Below are 13,270 nucleotides of genomic sequence, written 5' to 3'. Positions count from 1 at the left end.
ACTTCCCGCCATTCTCCATCCAAAAAACACAACCGTTACAAAGAGGGGCAGATGGTGAGACGACCTTCAAAGCAGCGTAGGCCGGAAATAACGGAATATTCCGTTAATAGCCGTTATAAAGGCGTTAGGATGAGGAAATGGGGGAAATGGGTGGCGGAGGTACGGCTTCCGAATAGCAGAGAGAGGATTTGGTTAGGATCGTATGACGAGCCGGAGAAGGCGGCGAGGGCGTACGATGCTGCCGTTTTCTGCTTACGTGGACCGTCGGCGAAGCTTAATTTTCCGGAGACTCCGCCGGAGATACCGTCGGCGGAGAGGCTGACACGGGAGCAGATCCGGGCGGAGGCGGCGAGGTTCGCGCACAGTAGGCCTGCAGCGGCGTCGGAGACGCAGATGCCGGTGGAATCTTCGTGGGCGTCGTCGGCGTCGGAATTTAGGGCGGAGAGTTCGTCTGCGTTGCTGGACGCGACGGCGGCCGCGTTCGATGATATGTCCGTGGAGTGCTTCTTTCCGGCGGGGGAGAGGTTGTTGCAGGATGAGGAGGAGGAGGAGGAGAATTGCGGCGGTGACGCATTTTATCAGTCGCCGGGTCTTTGGAACTTCTGATGCGTACTGCGCACTTTTCAGGTGGTTTTTGTTTTGGAAGCGGATTGGCTGGTGTATCGCACACCACCGACCTGGCTGGTGTGGGTACGTGTCGTGCAAAGACGAGCGTACTCCGAGTTGTACTAACGGTTCAAAGAAATGGGACCCAAAATGATGTATTTATTATATCCACATCGTTCATCCATTTGTAGAGATCATTTTAGGGAATGAGCCCAAAAATGACTCATTTTCAAAGATCAAGTAGACCACACCACAAATAGCAGTGGGATCACCGTTAAAATATTCGTAGGGCCCACCATAACGTTTATTTTCCATCCAACCTGTTCATAAGGTCACACAGACCTGGATGAAGAGGAAAAACAAATATGATATTGATCCAAAACTTCACTGCTTTTTGAAGCGTGGTCCACCAGATCTTTGGATCTATCTTTATTTTAGTCTAAAGCATTACGACAAATGGATGAACGGTTTAGATCTAATACATACCGTGTGATGGAACCCACAGAACTTAGTGATGTCAACACACTAGCCAGGTCAGTGGTGTGTGTACACCAGCCAATCCTTTTTTTGTTTTCTTCACGGTGGGGCCCGCTTTTTCCTTTTTTTTCTTTTTTTTTTCTTTTTTTTTCTTTTTTTCAAGCCCATGAGAGCAGAGCCTTAGCGGAAGATATGAGCGATCATCCTTTCTGGCGGTGAGAATCGTCCGATCGGTACCACCCATCAGGAGTAGGCCCCACTGGATAAACGGTGGCGATCTTGTACTTGTGCGGCAACGTGTACAGGAATAAGGCCCACAATGCCTAAAGAAATAATATATTTTTATAAATCTTACTGTATTTGTAATATGAGATTTGATTAGATACCCAACTGGCAGATACACTCACCCGTCCTTTTTATGTGGGACGCACTATTTGGACGGCTTAGATGCACCCCACACGTCAAGTTTTTCAGTGCATGTGTATGAACCACTATACACAGACAGAGCATAGTGCTCCTAGTTGCACATGGGCACTCTGGATAGTATCATCATCGATCAATCTGGACTGTCCATTAGTTTCACAGCACGTTTCATGGACTAAAGTACAAAAAAACATTCTGAGTTGACGATTTGACAGTCCATTCGTTAATCTAAGAACGGATGGTTAAGATCGTTACTTTATTTGAAAGAGGATGGTTATTTTTCCATATAGTAGATATAGAATGCATGGTGGGATTAATGGACGGTACGGATCAACCGATCAGTCTGTGGGAGGGCCCACATGTAGTCAAGTGTACTATAACTTACATTCCAGTGAGAGCACGGTAGCACAGCCTTTGGGAATCGGATTATGCAGGCTACGTGGCGGAATTTGATTGGTAACGGTTACAGTCGAGTACGTTCTCGACTGTATTACTTCAAAACCTGTTTTGGGTAGCATTCCCGCCGTCGAATCCCGACACGTGGCCGCTGTTTCCGGTGGGTTCGGGCGCGGGCAGTACCAGAACGAGGACATCTCTCTTTCGTGGTTATTTCCACGTGGTCTCATTCTTCACGTGCTATTTTTCACTTTCCTCACGCGCTTAAAACCAGCAAAAAGGCCACGTTTAAATGTCAGTGCATTCCGCTTTCTCAGCTGTTTCTTCGACGCGAGAAAGCGATTCTTACTCGCGGAGTAGAAAACAATCAACGTGACACGCCCGCCATTTGATCGGGGGAACGGATTGGCTACTCCCCCTGACACCAGCCCCGTGGCTGGTGGTCGGTGATCTGTGGGCCCCACCATGACGTACGTATTTCATCCATTCCGTTCATCCATATTTAAAGATGATTTTAGTGTTTTATCCCAAAAATGAGAGGTATATAAATCTCAGGTGGACCACACCACAGGAAAACAATAGTGATTGGATATCCATCATGTAAATCCTACTATGGACCACTATACTGTTTATTTGACATCCAATCTCTTGATTAGGTCATAAAGACCCAGATGAAGGGAAAAAACAAATATCAACTTGATCCAATACTTTTATGGGCCCCAAAAAGTTTTTAATGGTCTACGTTCATTCAACACTCTTTCCTATAACGTTGCCTACTAGAGTTTCACATATACCTATTTTTTGTGCAATACCATAAAATGATCTAGAAAATTAGATGGACGGCTTCGATGAAACACGTACATCATGGTGAGGCCCACAGAGCACTGACCACCAGCCATTGACTGGTGGCAGGGGGAGTAGCCAATCCGTTTCCTTTGATCGGGGACCATCGCCCCTGGGGCCCACACGTCAAAGTAGAGTGTACTTTCCTGCGCGTGTTGACGGCTAGTGCCACGCGAGTCAATCCCTTTTTATTAACTGGTGCAAGTACGATTAGCCGGAGCGCGTTGTGAATGGAAAGGTTGACTAAAACCCGCGTGCGGCGGCTGCGCGTAGTCAGGCGTAAGTGAAATGTGTAACACGTTTATAATTTCAATCTTTGAATGAGGTGGGCCGTTATCACTGAGAAGCCGATTGCGTACTGAGTAACTCAGTGTGATTTACAGTACTAAGGGCCCGTTTGGCCAGGTGGATTGGGAGGGATTGAATGGTATTAGGGTGGATGGCATGGATTTCTAGGTACCGATGGTGTTGTTAGTGGATTGTCTTGAGATCTATGGGTTTGCTCTATCCAGTCTTGCTATATCCAATCTGTTTGGCGCGCCCGGCCAATCCTGGGATTAAACCTTCTCATCCCTTCCAATCCCTCAAACCAAACACGTTCCAGGCAAATTTGAAAGGATTAGGTTGGATTGGATGGGATTTAAAGGTAATGATGGTGTTATCAGTAGATTGTCTTAAGATCCATGGGATTGGGATCAGATCACCGACTCTGTTTGGCACGCCAGGCCAATCCCAGGATTTGACTTTCAATCCCTTCCAATACCATCCAAGCCCTTCCAATCCGACCGGCCAAACAGGCCCTAAGGGCGGCCGGGTGGATTGAATGGTATTAGGGTGGATGGCATGGATTTCTACGTACCGATGGTGTTGTTAGTGGATTGTCTTGAGATCTATGGGTTTGCTCTATCCAGTCTATTTGGCACGCCTGGGCAATCCCGGGATTAAACCTTCCCATCCCTTCCAATCCCTCGAACCAAACACGTCTCGGGCTAATTTAAATAGATTAAGGTGGATTGGATGGGATTTAAAGATAATGATGGTGTTGTCAGTGAATTGTCTTAAGACCTATGGGATTGGGATCAGATCACCGATTATGTTTGGCACGCTCAGCCAATCCCGGGATTTAACTTCCAATCCAACTGGCCAAACGGGCCCTAACTAAATTCTGTTGGGCCCTCCCTGAATGAATGTGACTTATCCTGGCCGTCTATCTATTTTTTCAGCTTATTTTAGGAGTTGAGCCTAAAATTAAAACATATCCAAAAAGTGGACCCACCACAGGAAACAGTGGGGATAATGATGTCATCCCTGGAAACCTTCTTAGGGTCTACAGTAATATTTATTTGTCATCTAACTTATTCACAAGGTCACATTGACATGGTTGAGAGGAAAACACAAATATCAGCTTGATCCAAAAACTTAGCTGCAACCATGTTAAGATTTCAATGGTAAGTGTTCAACTTACATTGCCTCCCATGGTGTGGTCTGCTTGAGCTTTGGATATGCTTCAATTTTGGGCTCATACCCTAAAATAAACTAATAAAATGGCAAGTGTTCAACTTACACGGCCTCCTATGATGTGGTCCGCTTGAGCTATGGATATGCTTCAATTTTGGGCTCATATCCTAAAATAAACTGATAAAATGAGTGGATGGGGTGGATAAGACACATAATTCATTGTGGGCCCTACAGAATTTACTCTTGAGTTACCAATAGCCTAGTGTTGAGGCCATCTAGTGCTTGTTTGGCAACCGTCTATAAATGGCCCACACACACACACACACACACACATGCAAGTAAAAAAGGTTTAATTTTTTTAAGTTAGTTTTTTTTTTTTTTTTGAAGCTAGGTAACTAGGGTTGTCAATGGGCTTGGCTGGGCTGGCCCGACAGGCTTAAAATTTGAGCTTGTTTTTAAGTGGGCCAAGCTTGGAGTTAGCTGTCCAAAAGTCCATCGGCTTGGCCCACCCATTAATTTTGTGAAAGATTCAAAATACTCTCTCCCCTCTTCTCTCTTTTTATGGACCAATGATCTCCAAGCCGTCATGAGGCCCACTCATGATCTCCAAACCCTGAATCAACAAACCAGATCTCTCTCCTCCCCCTTGCATCCACCAATGGTTGGATTTCCTAATCCACCAACGATTTCCGATAGTTGGAAGCTTCTCTTGTGGAGCAAAGCTCCTCTCACTTTACTTCTCTCGTCTCCTAAGGGTGCACATGGAACCACCTAAATTGGACCAGAAATGACCAAACTGCACGGTTTGGTCCAGTTCTAAAGTGCACTAGTTCCAGTTCTGGTTCCAAAATTCAAAGAACTGGTTAGTTCGGTTTGGAGTTGTGTAGAACCAAATTGGACCATGAACCAGACTGTAGAACCGAACTTGAAACCAAACCTGGAATTGGACCATAGAACCAAACTTGGAACCGGACCGTGATTATCATGCTATTATAATGTTTAATTGGATTTGTCTTAAAGCTATTTTATGAGTTTACAATGTATTTTAGTTGCTTATTTGACTCATGATTTATGATTTACAATACGTCCTTTGATTGTTTCTATAAATGTCTTGTTTCCACACCTTACACAATATCTATGACATTCTTCAAATGGACATGGCTGAATTATATATAATGAAAAAAAAAAAAACCCCATCTAATTGAGCTGGATTGTTAAAAACTCAGAACCATAGAACCAAATTGGAACCAAACTAGTTTTTATGGTCCAGTTCCAATTCAATTTTAGGGTGCAAACAGTCTGATTTCAGTTTCAATTTTCCTGAAACCGTTAGGAATGGTTTGGTTCCGATTTCAGCCCAAAACTGAACCGAACCATGTGCACCCCCATTGTCTCCTTCCACTTGCATCCTCAATCTCTTTCTTAAGTTCCTTCCTCTGCTCCTAGGAGAGGCAATTATTGAGCTTTGAAGAGGAAAAGAGAGCCCAAAAAATAAGTAGAATTGGATGCAAGATAAATATGATGGACCCACGCTGAAATTTTCTTTAAAAAAATCGAAATCCAGCATAAGTAGGTTGTGCTCAGGTGGGCCACATCCTCATGTCTATGTGAAATCAAACTGGCCACCAATTATGCAATCCCAAATTAACCATATGGCATAAAAATTATGATGGTACTTGATTCAGGTGGTCTGCGTGATTTCACATATAAATCATGGATGGGTTAGAAATTTGAACCTTGATCCTAATATGAGGTGAAAAACCTAGTGGTCTAAGTGAATTTCACATATAAATCATGGGTGGGCCATTGAAATTGGGAGATGTAGACTCAAGAGACCTGGATTGAATACTATCATTGCTCTATAAGCCCCACTATGATGTATATGTTTTATCCATGCCGTCCATACTTTTTGGATCATTATTTTAGTATATGAAACAAAAAAATGAGGTAAATCCAAATCTCCAGTGGACTACGCCCCCGGAAAACAATGGTGATTGAACTCCCACCACTAAAAACTTCCTAGGGCCCACTGTAATGTTTATCTGCAATCCAACCTATTGATTAGGAAACAGACTTGGATTAAGGGAAAACACAAATATCAACTATATCCAAAACTTCCGTGGCTTCCAAAAAGTTTTTAATAGTGGGCGTTCAATCAACATTATTTCATGTGGTGTGGTCCACTTGAGATTTGGGTCTGCCTTATTTTTGGGCTCATTCATTTAAATGATTTGAAAAAATTGAATTTATATTGCTGTGAATAAAACACAAATATCATGGTGGAGCCCACAAAGCTCCAGTAATGAGTCCCGCACATGCACTCATCAAGCATTGAAATTGGTTCAGATGCTTCTGTACGTTGGAATGTCAGGTTCAGGTCGAGCCCTGTATATATATATTCTAAGTTAGGCTTGGGCTATACTATTTTAACTCATCCCTGGGCATACTTTGAAAATGATCAGTTGGACTTGGACATAACTTGGCCCGACCCTAACCCAGCTCATTGACACCCTATTTATAATCACAATTTCAAGAGTAACTTGATGCATTAAAGTTGCTTATTGTCATAAGTTTTTTTTTTTCCTTGGATTTTTACTTTTCCCCTTTCTTTCTCATCTCTCCATTCATCGGACACTCCGTATCAAAGGTAGTCTTGCATGATGGACGGCCCACATTGAAGGTGGGGCCTACGTGACGGATAATCCACATCAAGGGTGGGATACTAAACATTAAATGTAGGCCTCACATGATGGACAATTAACATTGATAATAGGCCCACACAATGGATGACCCACATCAAGGTGGTACCCACATAATGGGTAGTTCACGACAAAGGTTGGCCCCTAAAGATGAATGACCCACATCTAAGGTGAGCCTCGCATGATGGATGACCCACATTGAAGATGGGATCACATGACGGGTGGTCCACATCAAAGATGGGCTTCCAAGATGGGAAGTGGACATTGAAGGTGGGACCCACATGATTGATGACCCACATCAAGGTGGGCCCCACATAATGACAGTCCACATTGAATGTCAGCCCCTAAAGATGAATTATCCATATCCAAGTTGGGCCCTACATGATGGACGGCCCACATCCAAGGTGGGGCCCACATGATGTACGGTCCACATCAAAGGCAAGGCAATGGATATTGAAGGTGGGCCCCACGTGATGGACAATAACATTAATGGTGGACCCCACATGATAGATGACCCATATCAAGGTGCGCCACATAGAAGGATAGGTCATATTAAGTGCCGGCCCCTAATGATGAATAATCCTCATCCAAGGCAAGCCTTGCATAATGGATAACCCACTTCAAAGTTGGGCCCTACATGGTGGGCAATTCACATTAAAGGCAAGCCCCATGATGGACGGCCCAAATCCAATGTCCAATATGATGGACGTCCAACATCCATGGTCGGCCTTGGATGATGAACGACCCAAATCCAATGTCCAACATGATGGATGGCCCACATCCAAGGTGGGGCCTACGTGATGGAGAGCTCATATCGAAGGTGGACCTTGAAAGGTGGATAGTCCACATTAAAGGTAGGCCCCACACGATGGATGGTTCACATTAAAGACATAACCAAGGTAGGCCAACATAACAGAACAATCAACATGAAAAGTTGGCCCTGGACGATGGACCAAGGATAATTAGGGCGGACCAGACAAACTTAAGGGTTAAGTATTGATGTGATGTTGAAAATCAAATATAGTTTTCTACTTTTTGGCTAATAAGTACGTTATTTACTAAAAAGCCTTGATGCCTTGAGGTATAAGTAACTTATACAAAGTAACTTACAATCCAAACATGCCCTTAATGCATCAAAGGCACTTAGTGCGCAGGGCAGGACAGCTGAAAATATTTCTCTAGACTATCCATTTGTTTACTAATGCTTGGCCACCTTAGGGGTCATGAAACAGCCCATCCATCAAAGGGTCATCGATCAGATAGGATGTTATCACATCAGCATAGTGCAAGTGTAGTCCAGATAATGAAAATAAATGGAGAAAAGATGGGAGATGGGCTGCGACAATTCTCTCGTCTTTCTTTAATTTAAGTTGAACACTTCAATTTTCCCTTTTCATAAAGGCTCATTTAGCTATCAAGGAAGGTTTGTTTAAAGACGTCAGTTTGGACACATGCGCAAATAATGCTCATTTGAATAGGTTTGTATGGATGGATTATATTAATACTCCGATTGATGGTTGTAAAATATCTTATTCAAACAAGCATATGTGACTCTTATATACATTAGGCACATTCACATATGTATACAATGTGAATAGAGTGAAAGTTTGTTAATTAATACTAGCACATGTGATGCATTTAATTCACTTGAAATCCATGGTGACACCTGTGGATCACTTGAACATCATCCATAGTTGTTGAATAAATCTATCAAACTAACGCTTGTATGAACAAGCCTGTATGGATAAATTGCTCTATTGTATAAACTCATAGTTGTCAAACATCTCTTTAATTTTGCTTCATTTCATTTGGGACAACCATATGTGGCACTTGTATATGTTTGGCACATTAGTACATATGGACATGTGGCGAGCTTCTTTGTTAATATTAGTACATGTGGCACATGCACATCGCTTATGGCTTGTTTGATTGTTGGCACCTTAGCTTTTGTTTCGTACAGAATGTTAGAGTTAACTTAGTATTTCTCAGAATGATTAAATTTTATTTGATTGATACACCAAGTTTCCAAAGATACAGGAAAATTTTAAATTTCTATGGCTTGCTTGGTTGTTAGCCAATTTATCATCTAGCATTTATTTTTCCTTGAGGAAGGCTAGATTTAGCTTATTAGTATTTTTTGAGAATGATTAAATTTTGTTTGGTTAATTAATACATCGATGTTTCCGAAGAAATATGAGAAAAGTCTCTTACTTTTAGTTAAATTCTCTAGTTTTTTTCATTGAGCAAGAACTTTAAGGGAAAAAAAAATGAGGAATGAAATTCCTAGAAACATACAGACAATTAAAAAAAGTATGAATTAAAATTTCCTTTTTTAATTAATAAAATACTACGATGAGAAACATAAAAATAAAACTAGCAACCTATCTCCCTTAGCGTATCGCTTAAATATGTACCATGACACATGTTACTAACCCATCAGGTGGACCACACTTTAAATAAATGGCAGGCAAGGGATGGAGGCAATGCAAGCATTATGATGGATGAATTTAATTAAGGTACTCACACCGTGCCATTTATTTTATAAATAGATGATAATTTGATTAGTAGACATATCCAATTTTATTTCATGCCCATTTGGACATCGCTTCCCTTGTGATGGACGGTTTAGATTTCATACCTTTAATCACAATTCAAGTGGCCTCCGTGTACTGCATGCAAGTTAAGGGCTAGACTCCTAATCCTACCTAAATGTGGCACTCATGTACTACCATACAGACTATTTCAAATTGTGAGGCACACTAGATAGAGAATGTGTCCAAAACCAAGAGATCGAAAGTCATAGCCATTTCATCGTTGGGTATTAAAAGGACAGTCAAAAGTAAAATAGCGAGTGGTCCATATTCCAATGGAAAAATCAAATGTTTCTTGTCATTCATGCTGTAAAATTTAGCATTTTAGCTCATATGCAATTTGGAAGGTCTAAGTTGCTAATAACTACACTGTATATGTGGTTGAAGACTTGTTTTCCTTCTACTGCTATTTAACACATGCCAATTCAAAATTACGCGCATTTGTTGTAATGCTTTTAAAGTACGCACATTTGTTCAATATGAACCAATGACAAGCATTTTTAAACCATTCATTCTTTCATACATTGACGGCCCTACTCAATAATTGGACCGGCCAAGGATATGGCTGGGAATTCCTTATTGAGCCAATCTAAATTTAAAGGCCATATTGATGGGCACGGAAGCAACCTCAAATCAAATCAAATAAGTAATAAATAAAGAAAAATTCAAGTAAACTATAGTGAACACAAATTTTATGTGAAAAACTTTTGTAAGAAAAAATCACGATACAAAGTGCTGATTAGTCCACCATAATTAGAAGAAGATTACAAGAGATGAAACAATTTACAATGTAAACCCTAGCTTTCCTTTAAAACCCTCAAGTATTCATGCTAGGCTCCAAAACACTCGTTCTACTTACCCTAATCATGATTGGGAGTCGTATTTATACACTCGTGTAAAACAAGATAGTGTACTCTTCAAGAATCCACCCCTAATTCAATTGAACCGATTGAGACACTCGTTTAACCATAGACTAGATTAGAAGCACTCGACCAACACATACTGTCACGCCCCAAACTCGAAGACCGGGCTCACAAAATTTCTGATTGCCGAATTCGGTGCCTATAACCTCCGTAGTACTCCATTCTTGGTTCCCAGCGTCCATACGCCAAATTCCGATCCTGGAATCCTACAAGAAGGATTTTTGAACGTACATTTAACTCGTAATAAACATAACCACAAATTTACCCAAATCACAAAGGCAATATCATCATCATATATCCATTAATATAAACATTTGAATACAGTGTTGAAAGGGAAATGCATATGACAAAATCAAAGCTCCAAAGGTCCACTTCATGCTCCAAGCTCAACACTGCTGCAACCTAACACCACCTGCACGCATCTATCGTGCATAAGCTTATAGAAAGCTTAGTGGGTGGTAAAAGTCTATGCACAAGGTAAGTGCCAAGTAAGTAATATCAGAGTAAGCGAAAATACTAATAAGCGAATAAATCATACAATATTAGAAATACTAGCAAGATCATAAATCATACGATATCAAAGTAATGCGAAAACATACTGATAGGCCCATAAATACCATCAGCCTTATCCAGGCTATGCGATGTGAAAATATAATAAAAACAATATTATATACTGATGAAGTAATGTAGATCAGATATGCAATGCGGGGACAATAAGCCAAATATCATATGTTGATGATGCAATGCAATATGCGGTGCGAATGAAATGACCAAGCTAGAGTGAAGTCGGGATAATAGTACGAAGTATCGCAGGCTATGGGGTCCATCACAAGGGACTTCTATCCAAACCAGTCTCATACCTAAATTTGGATAGTCAGACTCAATGTAGTAGACTCCTGATCTCAGGTTAATCGCGCGCCCAATCAAAATCCTTATCATTATGAAGGTACACAATAATTAGTTACGCACTACCAACCCGAGTGGATAGTGAATGAATGAATATGCAACTCTTATTCGATAAGTCCATATATCAGTACGGTTTCTCTCTGGGATCATCACCGGGGTCTATTACACTCTACGCCAACTTGTCGCCCCTATCCGAGCACACAACTGGGTAAGTGGAAGAGACCTCACTATTTGCTTGCCAATATCTGGCCCGACCGTCGATAGCGGACCCATTCCTCAAGCTGATCAAACTCAACCTATATATTCCCCTTCACTCAGGCGGGGAAGGTCACACCCCTTCCCAATCGACTACGACACAGTGAGAGACGCGGCCTTCTAGTATTCGGCCCTCATGCGCTCATATATATCCACTCGATCTCAACGTTGGAGTGTCTCCTGACCACGGAGGTTTAGTGATTTCATCCAGGGACATCTATGACGCCCATATGCTAGAACCAAACATTTTCAGTATCCCATCTGGTCATCCACGATATGCCTGTGGAGGCTACGGCCCTAATGTCGGTAGGGCATACAGTAATCACATCACACAATGCAATATGCATGAGTCATACAATCCAGTCATGCATCAATCCTGCACATACCGTGCGCTCATGTGAGATAACCTTCGCCTATCAGGGAGTCTCATAACAACCTGCCCAATGACATATGCAATAGTTAATCACATCTCATAACAAACATGCAGATGATGCATATGGGCATATGTCATGATGTTATGTTGTCACATACTCATAATCGGTATTAATAACTGACATCAATAATCGGCCTCGACAATGTAGATATTTAACCAACATTACCCCCAAAGAATGACCCACATAGAGCCTAACATATAGTGGACTCATGGCCTCGCACAATGGCCTAATATACAACACCATGGGCCTTAATCAAAAGCTTAATACACATCACGATGGGCCTCTCACATGGGCCTAATATACATCACAATGGGCTTCATCGCTTAACCCTCAAATGCATCACAATAGGCCTCATCGCATAGACCTCATATTCATCACATTAGGCCTTAAACATGGGCTGAATACACATCCCAACGGGCCTCAAATGCGGGCCGCATATACATCACATTGGGCCTCAAACACGAGCCGCATATACATCACATTGAGCCTCAAACACAGGACGAATACACATCACAATGGGTCTCAACTACGGGCCGCATATACATCATATAGGTCTTGACAATCGCCTTCAGCAATCGAAATCGGCCTCGACAATCGAAATCAGCCTCGACAATCAGAATCAGTCTCGTCAATCGGAATCGGCCTCGACTAATAGAATCGGCCTCGACAATCGGAATCGGCAATCAGAATCGGCCTCGACTAACGGGATCAACCTCGTTAATCTGACTCAGCCTCGACAATTGGAATTGGCCTCTACAATCGGCCTTGACAATCGGGAATTAGCTTCGTCAATCGGACTCGACCTCGACAATCGGAATTGACAATCGACAATCGACCTCGATAATCGGAATCGACAATCGGCCACAACAATCAGAATCGATTAATAATCGGTCTCGATGATCGGAATCGACAATCGGCCACAACAAATCGGAATCGATCAATAATCGATCTCGATGATCGAAATCGACAATCGACCACAACAATCGGAATTGGCAATCGACATCAATGAGAATGGGCCTAACAAGGCCCAAGGGAATGTCACAATGTACACATTCAACTACCATTGCCCATCAATGTGGACATCTAACCAACATTACTCCCAAGGAGTGGCCCATACAAGTGATTCATACACAATGTAACGAGCCATGTATGCATCACATTGGGCCTCAACCATAAACCTTGAATACATCACATTGGGCCTCCCCCATGGGCCACGAATATGTCATAATGGGCCGCATCACATGGGTCAGAAATACATC

The 13,270-nt window shown here is 42.1% G+C and overlaps 1 protein-coding gene across 1 annotated transcript; it reads left to right on the top strand.

Moving 5' to 3' along the window:
* LOC131251757 (ethylene-responsive transcription factor ERF017-like) lies at nt 1-988 on the top strand. The gene has a single exon (XM_058252692.1). It carries the CDS (start codon nt 52-54, stop codon nt 604-606), a length of 555 nt encoding a protein of 184 aa, XP_058108675.1. The 5' UTR covers nt 1-51; the 3' UTR covers nt 607-988.
* Nucleotides 989-13,270: the final 12,282 nt, after the last annotated feature.

Source organism: Magnolia sinica, chromosome 7 (genome assembly GCF_029962835.1).
Source record: "Magnolia sinica isolate HGM2019 chromosome 7, MsV1, whole genome shotgun sequence".
Lineage (NCBI taxonomy): Eukaryota > Viridiplantae > Streptophyta > Magnoliopsida > Magnoliales > Magnoliaceae > Magnolia > Magnolia sinica.
This window is presented reverse-complemented; position numbering and strand designations above follow the sequence as displayed.